At 34.0% G+C, this 20,602-nt stretch overlaps 1 protein-coding gene across 2 annotated transcripts; it reads right to left on the reverse strand.

Moving 5' to 3' along the window:
* Positions 1-444: 444 nt before the first annotated feature.
* On the reverse strand, positions 445-20,022 carry LOC138315493 (charged multivesicular body protein 4c-like). 2 transcript variants are annotated; one of them, XM_069256554.1, is made up of 5 exons: positions 19,707-20,022; positions 7,165-7,342; positions 6,712-6,826; positions 4,300-4,420; positions 445-3,952 (listed from the first exon to the last, which is right to left on the reverse strand). In XM_069256554.1, the coding sequence occupies exons 1-5, from the start codon at positions 19,882-19,884 to the stop codon at positions 3,888-3,890; spliced, it is 657 nt and encodes a 218-aa protein (XP_069112655.1). In that variant the 5' UTR covers positions 19,885-20,022; the 3' UTR covers positions 445-3,887. The 2 variants fall into 2 exon arrangements, with proteins under 2 accessions (XP_069112655.1, XP_069112654.1); XM_069256553.1 differs by lacking the exons at positions 445-3,952; positions 4,300-4,420; positions 6,712-6,826; positions 7,165-7,342 and adding exons at positions 9,315-11,873; positions 12,238-12,367; positions 12,898-13,012; positions 13,400-13,577 and having other exon boundaries at positions 19,707-20,014.
* Between the last annotated feature and the right edge of the window lie 580 nt (positions 20,023-20,602).

The raw sequence follows: 20,602 nt of genomic DNA on the forward strand, positions 1-20,602 counted from the left end.
AGAACTCTATGACAAGAAGTGATTTAAAGGAAATGTTGATGGACAGAAATTTTAACGTATGTCACAGTCATAGGTATTTAGCATTTGAAAAATACCTTATTCAACATTCAAAATATTTAGATATATAAAACAGAACTTTTTATCACTCAAACTGTTTCTTCTTAGCCTTATTAATTGAAAGCAATCAATTACCCTACATTAATATTACATTTATCCTAAAGTAGAAGAATTCCAGGCAAATTTCTCCAGTATTACAGATACAGTGTTTAAATATATACAGTATTTTTCACATTGATCACAGTCATATAATGTGTAAATACGTATAAGTTATAAAATAAAACGAAATGAAATTTAAAAAAAAAATGAAATTGGGGATATGGTTTATCTACACTTTAAGCAGTAAGCCACTATATTGATTACAGAAAAAGAATGATTAAAGTCCCATTATGTTTTCGAAATATATTTAATCGAAAAAAATTACCAAATTTCTTCAAATGATAGAGTTCATATCCTTATGGCTATATTTCTTAATTAGAAATGTCGTAGTTAATCAGGATTGTAGCAATGATGGGGAATTCCGTTGTTACACTCTGTTGGTGCCACAGTCCACACGTAGGTAAACATCACATATGAGAACCGCTTCAGTTACAAAAGATACTTAATTCACACCATTACCACCATTGAAAAGTTTGAGCTTCTAATTTTACTTCAAGTTAAAAATATAAAAAATAATTAATTGCATCCCGAAAAAATTCAGTGGCACTATATTCTATGGAATTCATATGGAATGAAGTACTGATTGCTCATGCACCAAAGGCAAAATAAATAATCTATATTTTTTTGTGTGTGTTAATTAGACATATATATACATGATTAAACACCAAAAAATTTCAAATGATGCTCTGTCGGCGGTGGAGCATCTTTAAACATTAATTAAAATCCTACTTAAAATCTTCTAATCCTTTAAAAACTATAATCAGAGATTGGTCATATGAAAATAGTTAGGGAATTAACCATGGAAAGTCAATTACTTGCCAATAAGAAAGTATGAAGCGAACAAACAGTTTTGCACAAGACCATACAATGCACTCTACACAGGTATGAGCGAAGCTGGTACATGCTCTCGAGAAAGAGGCAACTGAGGGGTATTTACTACTTAGTAATACTTCGCTCTTTTGTAGTTTTGGCATATAAGTGCGTGTTTAAAGTCATCAAGAATGGAGTATACAGTTCTACTGAAGTATTTTATTTCTATTTTGGAAAGAAGAACCAGTTTAATAAGAATGAACATTGTAAAACATTGAATAAATCTAAAAATGTTCTAAATTTCCTCGTGGTGTCGCTACGATTTACCTGGTGATCATCAGGGTACTTACAGGCACATTTTCAGACAAACACATTTACGTGTTCTATTTATATATATTTTTAATATGCATTTTTGTCGAAACTTTACATATTTGAACAAAATTAAGTAAAGATAAATTCATAAGGATCATCGATGTTTAGTTTGTAAAGCATTCACAAAAACATAATGGGACTTTAATCTATTGAAAAAAACTACATGGCAATTCAAGCTGTCATAGAAGTAAATCGAGTCTAAATATAACAACAAACAGATATCCATAAACAAATATTTACAGTTAAGAGATAAATGAGAAAATGCAAATCTCCATACACAACTGCAATTCCAAGCAATAAATCTAATATCAAGATTCTACTGCGAAAAACTAAGGGGAGATAATATCTATAACTATGTCATTAAGATTTCTTTTTTCTTTATATAAAAAAAAAACCAATAATGAATAACAAGTATAAAATAACAATAAATATATATATATGAAAAAATTAATACAATAAATGTAGTCTACAAAACTAAACCACATCACTAACCAACACTAATGGTTAAGTAATTAATATTATTAATTGCATGGAACTATTAACAAATGGCTCTAATACATAGCTCTGTCGGTTTTAGTTTTTAACTAATAAAGCTCTGGTGAGAAGATACTCTTACCTCTTGGTGAAGTAAAAAATAATGTTGATGGTGTCTATGACACCTATCTTTAATCCAAAAGGAATATTTGCTTAGAAAGATAAAGATCTTAAAAACAAAACTTTTACATGTATAACAAGAGGCCAAGGGGCCTTCACATTCACCTAAATATTCTGGGTACCGTTTCACAAAGCACATGTAACTTTATGGGTACATGTAGGATTTACGTGCACATATTTTTACATGTACATAATGTTAAAGGCATTCCACGAAACCGTACGTAACTTTAAACTTTTTTGGGATTTTCTTTTTTTATTATAATCGACTTATGGGACATCACTCTCAATCAATTAAAGAACGCTGGCGGGTAAACATGAGTTGCATCAGTGATGGTAGCCTTTATCAACAGTGGGCGATTGGATAGAAATTAGAGTTCCATCAATTGGATCCACAACATTCGGCATTCCGGCGATTCTGTGAAAACCTTCTTTCAGTGCACGAACTTCAGCTGTGGAGGAAGGACATTTTATAACATGACGATATGCGTCATACAATGCATAGGTGAGAGATGAGATGCAACAACTTACAGATGATCTGTTTTTGCTGTGCAAGTCTCCAACTTCGGAGAGAAACCCTCCCTTTGCTTAATACCTGAGGCAAACAAGGACCTGTGTTGTGAGGGGCACTGCATGAGAACGCTGACTTGGGCATGTGATAGCAGGTGAGATAGTTATCAATATCTCATTAATCAAATGTCTAGGCCGCCTATACCTCTCAATTAGAGAAACATTGTCAAACATATTTAATATGTTTGGGCTGTCCTGAAACACACTTTCTCTTCTTATTCTCCATCGATTCTCAGCTTCTTGCTGTAACAAAAACACGGATGCCATATTTGTATACATTTCACGTGGGGTTTACAGGTGGTGTTTTTTGGTGTAAGTTATATACCGTTTTTGACGTTATTTACGCGCACGTAAATGACTTACGGGCACCCGTAACTTGCATATGCTTTGTGAAACGGTCAAAATAACTTACAACTACAGGTAACGTGCTTTATGAAACGATACCCAGATACAGAGTTGTGCAAATATTAATCAACAGCCTTTTGATGTCAGTCATGACTCGGATGTGTACATACTGGGTGTCTGTCATAGGAGAAGAAAAAATAGTAAACAATTAAAACAGTCTTTTGAAGACTAAAGTGTATTATCCATTTTGCCTTTCAATGTGTGCCTTTGTCCCAGGTGACCTAAAAATGTGCTTATTTGTGCATATTTGACCAGTGGCTATAAAGATTTTGTGACAGTCAAGAATATTTTAATCTTTGAACTACACTTTAAGTATAAACATAATATATATGTATTTCAAAGACAATTTGTTTATTTTAAATTTTCTGTATAATCATGCAAGTATCATGATGCTAGGAAACAATGTATCCCCTGTTTCAGTGAATGCTGGGAATAAAAATAGATCATTGTACTAACACAAATGAGAGAGAGGGAGTAACAATACAGGAGGTGCTAAATACTTGTAATCAACTGACAAGGTTGACAAGTAAAGGGCAACATTTGATAGTATTTAATAACAATTGTAACTTTGTGTTTTAGAATATATATATACATGTATATATATCAATATTAGTTTTCAATAAGAACATCCTATGTTTTTAGGCCTAAGAAAAGTGTTCTATGTTGCCCTTACAGAGTAGAACTTTGGGTATAATGTTAACAATATCTTGCATAAACACAGTATACTTACACATATAATGTGTAATAAATTAGTACATGTACTAGCTTGCTTACAGATTCTTGCTCACCCATAAATACAAAAGACTTTTTTGATATTTGTTTGTCTATGTTAACAGTATACATATAGATGTATAATGTTGGTCCTAGCTTGCCCATGCAGCTAGTTCTTTCATGTCATCATCATCCTCTTGCTGAACAGCAGTTTTCCCTGCAAAACATCGACATCATATTGTTATAAAAGACTGTATTACATAATTATGATAAGAAATAACTCAATACCATTATACAAAATATTTTTATAAATAAATGAAAACTAGAATTAACTGAAATGTAAAAAGAAATTTATGAACTATCATTTGTATAAAAAAAGCATTTATCTACTGACTGGTTACATATTTTTTATTACTCTGCAAAATGCTTTTACCTCTCCCAGACTCTTGCCCTAAGAGCTATGGCATAAGCTCACAATCCCTTAAGGCCAGGTGAGGTAGAAAATGAAATAGAATATTTAAGAACACAATCCTGAACAGATGATGTCAAACAAGATAATCTTACTTTTTTCCTTTGGCTCCTGAGTTGGAACAGACGGCAGGTCATCCATTATTGGACCAACGTTTAGTAGCTGTTCATCCAGATCTTCCTGTTCTAGTTCTTCCAGCTCTGCCAGTAGGTCATCCTGGGAACAAAGATATCTTCTATAGAACATGGTCAAATATCAGAGAAATCACTGCTCTCCAATCACTACAGATTTACAGATTTAACAATTTGTTTGTTTGTTTGATTCAATTAACGTCCTATTAACAGCCAGGGTCGTGTAAGGATGGCCCCCCATGTATGCAGTGTGTAGCGTGTATGAATTGCGTGGTGCATGTTTTGGGAGACTGCGGTATAATCATGTTGTGTCTTCTTGTATAGTGGAACGCTTGCCCTTTTTATAGTGCTTTATCACTGAAGCATGCCACCAAAGACACCAAGCAAAACATTTCACCCTGTCACATTATACTGACAACAGTTGAACCAGTCGTCCTACTCCCAGTATGGTGAAAGCTAAGCAGGAGCAGAGCAAATACCATTTATAAGAACTTCGGTGTGTCTCGGCAAGGAGACAGAACCAAGGGCCTTCAATACCTCGTCCACATCCACTACTCAGTCTACAGGGTCAGATATAGCCTCTGATATACCTACATACTTCGTCCACATCCACTGCTCAGCCTACAGGGTCAGATATAGCCTCAGGTATACCTACATACTCGTCCACATCCTCTCCTCAGCCTACAGGGTCAGATAGAGCCTCAGGTATACCTACATACTCGTCCACATCCTCTCCTCAGCCTACAGGGTCGGATATAGCCTCAGATATACCTACATACCTCGTCCACATCCACTGCTCAGCCTACAGGGTCAGATATAGCCTCAGGTATACCTACATACCTTGTCCATATCCTCTTCTCAGCCTACAGGGTCAGATATAGCCTCAGGTATACCTACATACTTGTCCACATCCTCTCCTCAGCCTACAGGGTCAGATATAGCCTCAGATATACCTACATACCTCGTCCACATCCTCTCCTCAGCCTACATGATCAGATATAGCCTCAGGTATACCTACATATCTTGTCCACATCCTCTCCTCAGCCTACAGGGTCAGATAGAGCCTCAGATATACATACATACTTCGTCCACATCCTCTCCTCAGCCTACAGGGTCAGATATAGCCTCAGATATACCTACATACCTCGTCCACATCCACTCCTCAGCCTACAGGGTCAGATATAGCCTCAGATATACCTACATACCTCGTCCACATCCACTGCTCAGCCTACAGGGTCAGATACAGCCTCAGGTATACCTACATACCTTGTTGTCGATATACTCTACACATCAGCCTACAGGGTCAGATAGAGCTCAGTATACTACTACCGTCCACATCCTCTCCTCAGCCTACAGGGTCGGATATTACAGCCTCATATACCTACATACCTTTCCACATACCTACATACTGCTCACCTACAGGTCATAGCCTCAGGTATACCTACTACCTTGTCCATATCCTCTTCTCAGCCTACAGGGTCAGATATAGCCTCAGGTATACCTACATACTCGTCCACATCCTCTCCTCAGCCTACAGGGTCAGATATAGCCTCAGATATAACTACATACCTCGTCCACATCCTCTCCTCAGCCTACAGGGTCAGATATAGCCTCAGATATACCTACATACTCGTCCACATCCTCTCCTCAGCCTACAGGATATAGGGTCAGATATACCTACATACTCGTCCACATCCTCTCCTCAGCCTACATGATCAGATATAGCCTCAGGTATACCTACATATCTTGTCCACATCCTCTCCTCAGCCTACAGGGTCAGATATAGCCTCAGATATACCTACATACCTCGTCCACATCCTCTCCTCAGCCTACAGGGTCAGATATAGCCTCAGATATACCTACATACCTCGTCCACATCCACTGCTCACCCTACAGGGTCAGATATAGCCTCAGATATACCTACATACCTCGTCCACATCCACTGCTCAGCCTACAGGGTCAGATACAGCCTCAGGTATACCTACATACCTTGTCCACATCCTCTCCTCAGCCTACAGGATCAGATACAGCCTCTGATATACCTACATACCTCGTCCACATCCACTGCTCAGCCTACAGGGTCAGATATAGCCTCAGGTATACCTACATTTCACCCTGTCACATTATACTGACAACAGTTGAACCAGTCGTCCTACTCCCAGTATGGTGAAAGCTAAGCAGGAGCAGAGCAAATACCATTTATAAGAACTTCGGTGTGTCTCGGCAAGGAGACAGAACCAAGGGCCTTCAATACCTCGTCCACATCCACTACTCAGTCTACAGGGTCAGATATAGCCTCTGATATACCTACATACTTCGTCCACATCCACTGCTCAGCCTACAGGGTCAGATATAGCCTCAGATATACCTACATACCTCGTCCACATCCTCTCCAAACCCTACAGGATTGGATATAGCCTCCGAAATTTCATTGGCTACTTCTTGTTGGTCTGCTACTTCATCCATCATGTTGTGGACTTGATCTACATCTCTGTAACATTATGAAATTGGTAATGGCGTTTACAAGAATTTGTTTACTCATTATTTCTTCAAATTAATTGCCATACAAAAATAAGCCATTTATCAAAGAAAAGGTGACGTAAGATTTAGAATTTCATCCAATAGATTTGACCTGAAGACCTTATGACCTTGGTAAATACATTGATATTTCATTTTTGTTCACTGACCCACATCTTGCTGTAGTGTTATTCAGAAACATTTTTGTATTATGTAACAAGCAGATTTCTTAAAAGGGTCTTTTCAGAATAATTTCATTACTAGATATTTTGTCTTTGCTTTATGCCAGATATCAAAAAACAAATGACATACAGGTCTTTGTGGGCTCCCTTCATCGCCTTGGCTGCGACCCCCATGACCTTTAGAACTTCTGTGTTTGTATTAGCATTTTCTAGAGCCTCTCTCTGGAACTCTATTGTAGACAGGGTTCCATCAATGTTCGTTAGCTGCTTCTCATATCGCTTCTTCCTCTTCAGAGCCTGAAGGGCAACTGGAAATCAAAAAGAGAATTGTTTGACACAATTTTTTGTTCCAATATCATGCTAAAGCAGTTAATTCACTGTTGAGAGGATTTATTTTCCAAACAATTAAACAATAGATATCTGTTTGATGGTGAGAACATTTCATATACAATGTACCTTGATTGAAATTGTAATCATTAAGAACTTCATTAATCTTGCATTCTCTCCATGTATGGCATAAAAACAAATTGCAACTGTCATTAGTCGACCTTTTCGTACAGTGTATTTACATCAACTGATAAATATCATATTAGTGAATAACAGTCTATTTTTCCTTTTATACTTAGTTGAATACGGGCAAATTCTTTTAAACATTTCTCTAAATTTGACCAATTATAAGAAAATGTTTTTGTTGAACTATAATGAAATTGAAACAGTTTAATCATAGGCAGTCAATTAAGCATTCCAGTTTACTGAGCTTTGATGTTTAGTAACGAAGTGAGATTGGGACCGATGATATTTTGAATAAAACAAGGTCTTACATATTTTGAGCACACAAGGTTCAGCTATGGTAATACAATGTATATATTGTAATGTATGGCATATACCATACTTCACTGTTTCATTTTCAAGTAGAATTACTTTTCACATTTTGGCTTGCAATGAAATAGTTTTATGCAAATTAGTTGTCAGAATATAGATGTATATACATGTAGTTTAAGAAGTACAACTTCTGGCATGTATTACTAGATTTAAAATTGCTCAATCACAAAAAAGCTACATTGCTCTATCTATTATACATTTAATTGAATGATCAGTTAAGTTTCTCAGGTTTTGTATTGGAGCACAATGCACTTTTCTGAATTCTTTGTACATAATATACATATATAAATATTTAGCTGTATATTTTAATGGTTTGGTTTGAAATTGATTAGTTTTACATCCTATTAACTCATTTAAGGACATGCCAGGTTTATATGTAGAGGAAAGCTGGAGTAACTGGAAAAAAAACCACAGACCAGTGGTCAGTACCTGGCATCTGACCCACATGGAATTTGAACCCATAACCTAGAGGTGGAGGACTTGTGGTAATAAGTCAGACATAATTTAAAACCATTCGATTCCAAATATAGGCCATGCAGCTAAGGTTCAACTGCATGGCAACCTATTTTCTTTTTGAGAGGATAGAACATAAGTGAATCTCCACATCATTTATAGAATAACGAAAGTCTTAGATTGCACCCTATGTTGAAATAGCATTTGTAGGCATTCTCTCAAACCCGCCATCTGGTGTAGAAAAATCTTTAAAAGACTAAGCTATTTTCCTATAACCTATATACCTGGTAGTAAATTTTGATCGATAGTGTGATATCCCGAGTTATGAAATTCAGTTTTGGTTGAATAATCAAAGTCATTAGAACATTTTTTATTAATTTACTGTCAACCTTTCACTTTCTGTTCTATACCTCAGTTCAAACATTTTGGATTAAACCTTTTACTTAGTAATGGTCAGTTTCATTAATAACCATCTTAAAGATGCTCCTCCGCTAACAGAGCATAAACTATACCATTTAAACAATGACTGATCATAGTGATGTTTTATATGCATATGTATCTAATTAACACAAAAATACATATAAAATAATTCATTTTGCTTTTGGTGCATAAGCAATCAGTACTTCATATTCCATATAGGGCATAGTGCCATGAGTTTTTTCATGACGTAATTAATCATTTTTAATGTTTTTATCTTGAAACTTTTCAATGCTGGTAATGGTGTAAAGTAAGTTAACTTTTGCAACTGAAGAAAATACTTATTCGTCTGTTCCTGCTTTTTGATAGAGAAAAAATACCATTCGTCAGCAGTGTAGCATCTTTAAGATTTCCGAAAAGATGTAGATAATGTAATACATGTACAGATAGATGAAGACAAACAAAAGGTGCAATATATATAGGTCATCTTATCTAATATGTTCTAAAAGACAATAAAAAACAAACAGATTGATAATTAAAAACTTTTACTATCAACATATCATTTTGACGATTAGATTATAGTATAACAATGCTATGTTACAGTGATCGGTACAGCTTTACATTCAGGGGAGTTTTAATTTTGTTAGACAATCACATTTTAACATCAAATGCATTTAAGAAAGCTAACTAACAAGCCAACCTTTCGCAAACAACAATTTTGGAACTTCACAAACAGATGTAATATCAGCATGGTACACTTGTAATACAATAGCATAGATCATGGCTAATTTCTGCAGCAAGTCCTGTACTTCTAGATACATTGTAGATGGCAACACAGCCGCTTGAAGAGTTGCTTTCCCCATCATCCATTGCCTACCTTCTAATAGTTCTAAAAAGATGTCTATTTTTTTCAACACAAAAGGACATAAATATATATATCTACAATGTATTTAGTAAATTTACACAAACACAGGCGAAAGAGACACAAACATGTATAATGATATCCCCAACATCTTTCAGACAGTCAACTTTGTCAATAACATAACTTCCTCAGAAAAATATCTGTATTTTATGGGGCCAACCTATGGTACACTTTTAATAACTTATGAATTAATTTCTATCTATAAATGGATAAGAAATCATTATAAATAGAACTGGGTTTTTTTCCCTAAGAAATTTAAGAAGAGTATTTACATTAAATAACAGGTTCAATACTAAATGAAAAACAACGTGAAAGGAAATTTTTCAATGTGTACAGCATTGAAATAAATACACATACAATTGTACTAGTTATTTTGCTTGACTTTGTGAATGTACATGTAGTAAATGTCTGTTTCCTCATATATGTAAAGCATATATGGTGGATTAAGAATTAGTGTTTAGTTTTTATGCTGCTCAGCAATTATTTCCATGGATACAGCAGTTTACAATGTAAGCTTAGTCTAATCTCAACGGTGAAATACCATCTTGGTGAAAATTACCTACTATACTCTATTCTGACACCCTTATCTTTTGGATGAACCATTTGATAAATATTTTCAAATTCTACCGGAAGGTCTGCCCATAGCATGTAAGTACATAAAACATATGTAAGCTTTTATCTAGATTGAACTTTTCAAAATACTTGATATGATAGAAAATAAATACTTTTGACATCAGTATTGAAATTATCATCTGATTTCAAACTTCCTAACTACCAAAAAAGTCCAGGCACTTCGGACACTTGTGTCCCAGCCAGAGTTTACAAGTTGCTTGTTAAAGTCCTAAAACTTAAAATCAAATCTGTTCCCTAGCGTTGTATTCCAGATCATTTGTTTTTTTGGACTATTAGCATACAGATTATTGCTTAGTCTACTGTACACAGCAACATTTCATGGTCTAGCTAAGTACACAGTACTCAAAGTTACACAATTTTAATCCTTCTGGAGTTCGATACCAATACAGAATGCAAAAGTATAGTCTCACGATACCAAATACAGGTAAGTATGGGAATTTCCTACTGTTTTAATATTTCATTTAAAATAGATAATCTACATATAGATGAAGGTAAATTTTATGAGTTAAAACGGAAAATATTATGATATGCTGATACTACCAGTAATGTAAAGAATTGAGGTCCAATATATTTATATTTTTAATATGAATACCCAAACGAAAATAACACAAAAATTGCATTTTCTTTAAAACCGTATATATGTTATTATCACAACATAAACATTTACATTCATCTCCATTCGAAATTCCCTTGCATTCATACATTCAAATTGGTTATTCAAAACATGAAAGGAAGATTTAAGATATGTGCACAAGATAAACAAAACATGTTTTAAATATAGCAGAAAAAGTACAGTGAAATATCCACTGTAGTTTGAGACTGGTCTCTAAAACATACACTCAGGTTCATTCATTCCCAATGCCATACATCGTGAGCTATTTTTCTTTTTACATAATTCCAACATTTTAAAGATAATTCTGATGTTTTTGTAGGTTCTGCTTTGTTAAAGTTGCAATGAAATAAATATGAAATATTGATTGACTGACTGAGAGGTAAATTTAAATCTATAAAACATCATAATTTACAATTCCAAATTCATCTGAATTATATTTAGTATAATCTAGGGAAATCAACAAACACAAGTGTAATTGCACTGTTCATGGGATTTCTTCCATGCAAAGCCTTTTCATCAGTCAAATGTTGTAATTCACACAAGAATCGGCGTAGGACTAACACTTTTCCAAGCAAAATATGTAAGCAACTGGTCTTATCATAATTTTGTATTATTAATAGCAACAAAAAAACGTCAAATAATTGTAGCTATATCTGGATATGTCTGTGACAGAAGAAATCATGAACCTAGAAGTTTAGCTATCACACTCTCTTTGAATCCTCTGTGACACATGGCAGGTCATTATCTCACCACTCAGTAAGGCTATCATCTGCCTTGTCTATGTAGATCTGCCCTTCAGTAAGAATTCAACATAAGGCAAATGTCTTTGTGTATATCAGCACATGTTTGGGGTTTTAACTCGCCCAAGCTGCCAGCTCCTTCATGTCATCATCGTCATCCGCAGCAACAGCAACTTTTTCTGCAACACAATATATAAGACATTGATAATTATGGTTGATTTTTTGTATGTTTAGATGACTTCAAGATCTAGTTTCATGCCCAACCTTGGACTGATATTATTTTTCCATTTCCATACAAAAATCAAGTTTACAAAAGGACTTCCATGATATTAATTCGTGCTTGCTTTATTCAAAGATAATTCAATTATCTTATTTGATGATATTGAAAAAAAAAAGAATATGAAAATCATTTTATTCTTGTGGTACAATGTTAAACATTCTTTCATTCTAGTATAATATCAAATGTATTTGGATTAAGGTTTTTGCACATTGTGTTTGCTCATAAGAGCGGGTAACTCTGTATTACAAAAGACAGAAACTTACTGGTGGATTTAGGTTCTGCTGTGGGAACAGATGGTAGGTCATCCAGCCCTTCACTGATAGGACCAATATTGATTAGCTGTTCGTCTAACTCTTCCTGTTCCAGGTCTTCAAGTTCAGCTAACAGGTCATCCTGTGGGTGAACAATAATCAATACAGAGTTCAGAATACATCAGACAATTTATACAAGCACACATATTATAACAGTAATGTTAACATTAGAACAGTACATATAACAAAATTTATACTACAAGTACAAGCACATATATTTTAGCTGTAAATTTAACAGTATCAGTATTTTCAGTTTAATTTTAATTACAAAACTCATCATTATCATGCAAGTTGTCATTTTTTTGAAGGATTTTTGTTGGGAAATCATATCTTATATATTTGATCTGCTTTGCTCAGAGAGCTATTTGCAGATAGATATAGTGTATGTACTGGTCATTTTGCAAAGGATCATTTCACTTTGTTCTCTGGAGAAAATTGGTGGATTAAGCAAAGTGTTTCAAAGCTGTTTGAAACAATTTCTATTGTTCTAGCATCACGAGACCATGAATATCTGGGTTGTCCATGCTCACAAATCTATCAATCAAATCATAACTAAATCTCATTTATATGTGTATTTGTACTTCATTGTTATGTACATGTATGTCTTCTTACCTCATCCACGTCCTCTCCAAAACCTACAGGATTGGATATAGCCTCAGAGATCTCATTGGCAACCTCCTGTTGGTCAGCAATCTCGTCCATTACATCATGCACCTTATCAACATCCCTGGATATAAACATAATTCATAGTCCGGAATTCAATATATGATCTTCAACAATGTATTTCCTGTTCAAAATGTATAGCAATATGTCTCTGCTTCATGTACTTCAAAATCACTGAGCATTTTTTCTTCTTTAATCTTTCTGATGTTTGATTCTATTTTAAGAAGCAATGTTCTAAAACATTTTTTTTATCATTAGATATGATGATCCACAATTCAGGTCATTACCACTGGTACGTTCAGTTTGAATCAATATGTTTATGACACTATCCTTTTTCCAAAACTGATAGCGACAAATAAAACAATACATATGTACAATGATACACTACAGATGTCTTTAAAATCTAGAGAAATAACTTGTATCTATAAATAGCCCTATTTGTGATACCTACATGTCTTTATGTGCTGCTTTCATCGCCTTGGCTGCGACCCCCATGACCTTTAGCACCTCTGTATTAGTACTGGCATTTTCTAGAGCCTCTCTTTGGAACTCTATAGTAGACAGTGTTCCATCAATGTTCGTTAGCTGCTTCTCGTATCGCTTCTTCCTCTTGAGAGCTTGAAGGGCAACTGAAAAATAACGCAGTCATGAACAAATCTTTTAGGTCAATTTACATTGGTTTAAAATTTCTGATGAAATATCTATTGGTTCCTCTATTTTTAAGCTAGACTTCATGTCATATTAAACTTAAGTATTAGAATTGGATATTCCTCACTGTCTTAAGGTTTCAGTTCATCTGTTCATCTAGCTAGGACTTACAAAGTTATGAAAACATACTTAGGTAAGAATTTATCACTTATCAATTCAGAACAATAATATATGTGTTCAGGAACTTGAAAGAAAGCTTAAGGTTGACCTAGAATAATGAAAATTAAAACAAATTTATTCACTGATAATAATAATTAGAAAGGCCTTGATGTGTGTCACAGCGGGAAACTATTTGCAAATCAACACACAAAAAGAAGTTTAAAATATTCCTGGTAGTGAATAGGAAATATATCTGGTTATATACAAGGAAAATCTAAATAATATATTTGTTTTGTACATGTTTGCATATAAATACTGTGTTTCCTAATATTGGTAATTAATATATATCATACTACCATATTCAGAGCTGACTCTATTCATGACTGCTAGCTATTGGTTGATATATAAAAATAGGTCCATTTATCATGAAGCTTTCAGTCCTATCACTGGGTTTCATAGATGATACAAAAAGATGCTAACCAGCTGATATGGAAATTGCAATACTGCTGTAGAAATAATTAAAAGCTCTGTCAGTTACTGGACCTTCGATGTATCCACTATCTATGTATTTTGTAGGTACCGGGTATTCTGTTGTACAACATATACATTGTATCTTTTTAAAATTGTCAAAACCAGTCCTTATCTAATCTAGATCCCAGTGTATTCTGGTGTTATTTTATGGCATTTTTCGTCCTAATTCATAGTAATTAAAACCTGTATAATCCAGAAACTTGGCTACACTGGCCAAATATGCTGATAACTGTGACACCTGGTTTGTCAAGTTACAGTAATACTGTATATCACATGTTACCACCAACTTGATAAAAAGCAATATTCTATTCTTATTCATACAGTATTTTTGTGCTGGTACAATGTAATTTAAAAGTTTTGCAGAAAATAAATCTTGAATCTGTGTCTTAAAGCACTTTCAAAGGTAGCCTTCTGCATTTGATGGTAACATTATTTGATATTCTATTCAGATATATGTATTGACAACACTGATCACTGATTTATATCAAGAGTTTGTTGCAATTTTACATAAAACTATACATATGGTGCCAACTAATTCATCTGAATTTGAAGCCATTTTATCAACTCTTATCATTTATAAACTCTACTACTGGTAACCATATCAGCTTCCTTGTACATGACTACATGTATACGGCCTATTATAAGGAGATTATGCATAGTCAACCCAGTGCAGGCTATGCTGTGCATACTAAAACATATACTAAGTCTGATAATGAATCACCTGCAAGTCAAAGCTAAAATTACATATCCTGATATTAAAACCAAATAACTTTTTGTCAAAAACAAGGTCATAATGATCTTTTTTTTTAATACAAATAATCTAATTGTCTAAAAGATTTCTATTAAACTTTCTAAGTACTGGTATAGTACTGCAAGCACAACACTAAGATATAGGTATTGCTATAATGCTATGATCTTCAATTTTTTTTTTTATTTTTTTTTTCAATACCATGGATAAATTTTGCACAATTCAACTAAATAATTTCATTCTGCAATATAATGACTCAAATGTAACTTGTAACAAGATCTAATTGTGACGGGTGCTGTCACATAAAGTTCCCCCAATCTCCACAAAGCCTAATTTGACAAGAGTGACCTCTTAGAAAATTGGAAACAGTCACAATTTTTTGTTTTACTCATAATAATGGTATTTTTCACTTTAAAAATTTAGAATCTGATTTACACTACATATTGAAACCAATTCCAGGCAAATCGGACCAATAGTTACATATCTATAAGCAGTTCAACTTTGAACAGTGAAAGGCAATGGCGGCCATGTTGGATGATGGTCGGAAAAAATGAAATGGGTCGACACATCTGCAGACCACCAGCAATTATAAATGACCTCACAAAATTTCCTGGCGGTCCGTCTGATAGTTTTGGAGAAAATAGTCAGACAAGTTGCAGCGGAAAAGAAGAAGAAGATGAAGAAGAAGAAGAAGAAATGGAGCAAACTCAGCAAGTTCCCTACCGCATTGGGGGAACTTAATAAGAGTACCAAATAAGGACTTTGACAGACATGTACATCTGACAATTACATTACTGGGGTGTAGATATAAACTGCTAATTGAAGAAGACAACTTTTTATGACTAGCTAACTATTTTCCTTCAAAGCATTTTTTTCCATGGTAGATTTAAATTTGTTCAGCATGGATCCTGAGTTCTATTTTGCTTTACGTACATATACAGCTGGTCTTTACCGCCATATGTTGTATTATGACATACGTCCGTTATGAATAACAAACTCATATGACATATATGTGTGGTAATTTATATAAAAGCCGTATTGTGACATCACAATGTATGTAACTGTGACAATATAATTATATAATTAATATGTGACATTGCAAGATTGTCTAGATTAACAGAAATCTCATATATGCAGCAGATTTTGTCTGTCTCATATAACAAGTGATCCCAAAGGGATGTTGATGCCCACCAAAGAATGATCTGTCTGACAATAAAAAGAAGGATCTTTTCTTTGTCTTTCGAACTTCAACCATCAAAATTCAAGATGGTGGCCTATTGGCTTCCTTGTAAACCGATCTGTCCCAAAATGCAATACCTACAACTACGGCCCTAGGGTAACCTAATACAGGTGAAATTGGAGAAAGATCCCTTCAGCACTTTCTGAGAAATAGCGGTAACAAAGATTGTTAACAGACGGACGGACAGACAGACCACGGATGAAAAGCATTAATAGCCTACCATCTGATCATGATGATGGCAGGCTAAAAAAATGTCTATAAATAATAGCATATGTGGTCAATAAAATCTTACACTCCATACTGTAAATAAGTAATGTATGAAATTTATTAAATTTACTGAATTGTTTCACATTCCATTCAGGCTCATGGCATTATTTCATATGATATTTTCATTCACCCAATGGCAACATTTTAGAAGAATTTGAGTACTCAAAATCAAGCAAAGTAAATCTAAATGTCTCCCTGTTATAGGGGCCAAACCAGCCTCATTAAAGTAGATAATGCAAAATAACTGCCAGTCTGATAAGTATGATTGCAATATAAATACTCATTCATAGACAACATCACAAGACATACAGGTAACGCATATGAAGGGGTATTATATTATTTGAGAATTTTGAGGTCATTAATTTCTGTCTAGTTCTTATGTCTCTCTTTGTAGAATTTAGTCAAAATGTTCAGACAACAGGCTATTGACATGCATTAATATACAAGTAAATCTATAGATCTACAAACCTATGGAACACCTAGCTAGTTTGTTGCAATTATATGACATAAACATGTCTATGGAGAGTGCCTGTGACATGTGATTTGTTCTGTAAGACTAGGGTTGTTTCTTCTCCCTTTTCTCATCAAGAAGGGCACCACTCTCATACATTCACAGCCAGTTTCTCCGCTAGTAAACTGACATTTCATCAGTCAAACAATCCCAGTTAAGTCCAAAAGTAAGTAAGCCATCAGTGGCAAATGTGATGTGATGAAGAATAAAAGTACAAAATAGTTTAGAAAGAAATGGTATTATTCAATTCAAAGATAGTGGACAACCAATTCAACCACTGCTTTCTTTAGAATGACAAACTTATATAATTATAACAAAAACAAAGATGGCCACCTGCTTGCCATTTTTTCTAGGTCAGTCAATTGCAAAAGATGCAGTAGAAGCAAATAATTGCAACAGACCACCGACAAAAGGCAATTTACCCTATGTAGACAGCTCCAAAAAATACTAAAATACAATACAAAAATGTGGATTCAAGCCTTCAGCCATTTAATACAGTATAATCCATATCAGTCACGCTATAAACATGTACAGTTACCACCAAAATTAAATACACAGCAATATAATGAATCAGAAGGAAATTTAAGTACAGTGTAGATTTAAGAATCTAGAGAAGGATTTTCTTGTACATGTGTTGATAAAAAATCCATCTTTTTTTTTCTTTGAATACTGGCAGGCGACCAGTTCAGGCCGAGTACCAATTCTCGCCATCACATGTGTATCTGTATGACTTTCACACAATTTTACATCAATAAAGTCATCTCCTTATAGAAGAAATATTTCTATGCTGATTTTCACAAAAAAAATGTCTGAAAATTTGTGTGGGATCATACAAATACACATGCGATGGCCAGAATTGGAACTTGGTGAGAACTAGTCACCTGCCTGTAATTAGTGCAAGAAATTAAATTGATGTACATGTATTTGAAATATTTAGTACATCCTCGTTTTAGATAGTACATTTCAAAAAGATTAGTAATGCAAAAGTGACTAAATACGGTACATGAAAAGAATTTCCGATTAATACATAACAGTTCAATTCTTGTTTTTCTTGAGTATCAAAATGCCACTAGTTAAAGAACTGACATCAAAGGAAGAAATTACAGAACAAAAGATGAACAGAAAGCTCTTTGACAGAAAAATACACACTCCTACAGTTACACACCATTTATAATGGTTGCCATCAATCTTCGACAAGGAACGTAGTGCCTCCATCACACCAAGGTCATGGTCACCTAAACTTCAAGGTCATCATAAAATCTCTTGATGGAACTTCAATCTTTTCTTCTGATATTACCGCCTTGAGCAACTTTCAGAAAATACCGATTTTTTCTTCTTATTGTAATTTGTATATAGTACATCAATTGCAATGTGACTGACTACAACATGTACAGCTGATGGGGCCAAGTCTCCACATATACTGATAAATTTACAAGCTTAGATTATTGATTTGTTTATCGTTATATTACAAATCAGCATGGAATTCAGACCATGAAAAGGTTATTTTTGAAAGACATATTTGGTTTAAGTGGTACCAGTTGAAAATCTTGGCATTTCAACTTGACTGATTTTCAAAATTCTTTTGGATATAGGCTTATGGTACCAGAGAGACAGAGAAAGTTCGAACTGAAGACAGCTAAATCAATCTGACAAAACTAAATTGATCAGGCATCAAATTTACTGAGTGATAATTAATTAATGATGTGCCAATGAAAAACATCATTCAAATTTGTCAAAAATATTTACATGGGTGGTAAATGATGCTGTGTGTACATGCCGAAAACCAAGACTCAATATATATCTACTGTACGTATACATGTAACAGTAACAGTAAACAGTGATGGTTTTCATAAAAAGTCAATCCATTTCGGCAACAACAGGCTATTTGATATCAATATGTAATAGTATGTGTGAAGAATTTTCTTTAAAGTATGCAATGATTTTATTTGGAGAATTTTAATTTTAATACTTATACTATTAGGAGTTTCCTTCACCAAAACATAGTGACTAGCGAATGATTACAAGTTATCTGTATTCGGTATAGACACTGCAGACTATATACATTTTAATGAACTAGGCACCATATGATTTGATCAACATGGCTCATAAATTTATCATCAATTGACGGATCACCAGCTGTCAACCAAACTGTCCGGATAGTCGGATATATATATATTATATATATATATATACCTTCACATTTTGTATTGTGTACAATTAAGGCTGTTGAATAGATATATATAGGTATACCTGCGTTTGCGAGTACATAATGTTTGGCAATCAGTCAATAGCACAATAATCTATATTAGATTATAAGATATACATGTTCTCACGTCTTACACGCATACATTTTACATGTAAATTTGATTTTATAGGGACTAGGACAGGAATTTATACATTTTAATAAGCTTGAACACTGCATCTACACATTAACATTAAGAACATTTATAAACAGATTTAGGCCTGTAGATGTACCTGTACTTGACTGATATGAACCCGGAAAAGCAGGTGATAGGCCTAGATCTACAAAACACTTTAGTACTAGTAACATGTCAGAATTACTGGGACGAAATGACCAAAAGGCCTATCAGTTTATCCCGTATTTCCGTTCCCTGATGGTTAAGAGATAGAACTTTTTTCTAATAATTCGATACCTCTCTTGTTTTTCGTTCCATTCTTCTTTGCTGTTGCTAACTCTCCGTCAATTTTCTTTTCGAGGAATGCTGACTTTTTCATCAACATTTCCTGAACTTCACTTAGTTTCTGAATGGCATCTTGTGGTGTGATCGTCTCTTTATTCTTCCCTCCGAAAAGAGACTTGAAAATCGACATCTTGACTATAATATGTTCGCTTCAATTACAATAGTTGTGACAGAATAACGCTTATATTATGAAATATATTCAACAGAGACTGACATTGAGTCACAAACCTATTTCTAGCCCAGTTTCACAGTAAAGTAATAACAGGTTTTGATTGGTCGAATTTATGTTTTGTAAATACAAGGGGGATAACTGAGCACTAACACGGAAGGGCACACACCATATCCTAAAATGAAGGAGAAGTATCACTTACGGAATAATATATATATAGGTTACAGTTATGTGCAGTATGGCTGAAAAGAACGATTTACTTATAAACGAAGAGTGATTCAAAATATTTTATGACAAATGTGAGATCACGATAGAACTTTTTTTATTGAATTTTAATGGAAAAAAATGGACGAAGGCCAAAAGCCTCTAGGTCCATACAGTGATTTCTGATAAATCCTTGGTCCATAATATCATGGGAATATTAAAAAAACCATAAAGTATACACATATCTATATGGAAAATGCACATGTCATCAAGTAGTTAATACAGATTGATTGTATCAATCATTTCCTTAAAGTGTTCATCTACTAAATCTAACTTGTTCAAATAACCTTTAATCACTGAACTTATCTGTGTATGTATCCATACATATTCCACTATTTCATCATAGACTGTGTATTAGACTCTTCTGTCAATATATATAGTCAATATACAATCGATTATAGATTTATTTTATATC

This window comes from Argopecten irradians, chromosome 2 (assembly GCF_041381155.1).
Source record: "Argopecten irradians isolate NY chromosome 2, Ai_NY, whole genome shotgun sequence".
NCBI lineage: Eukaryota > Metazoa > Mollusca > Bivalvia > Pectinida > Pectinidae > Argopecten > Argopecten irradians.

What these genes read in the sequence shown, in the direction of transcription:
- LOC138315493 (XM_069256553.1), bottom strand. Translation starts at nt 19,884, where the DNA reads ATGTCGATTTTCAAGTCTCTTTTCGGAGGGAAGAATAAAGAGACGATC. An exon ending in TGGAACGAAAAACAAGAGAG is followed by an intron (nt 13,578 to 19,706) that starts GTATCGAATTAT and finishes GTTATTTTTCAG; the next exon opens with TTGCCCTTCAAGCTCTCAAG. An exon ending in AAAGCAGCACATAAAGACAT is followed by an intron (nt 13,013 to 13,399) that starts GTAGGTATCACA and finishes GTTTATATCCAG; the next exon opens with GGATGTTGATAAGGTGCATG.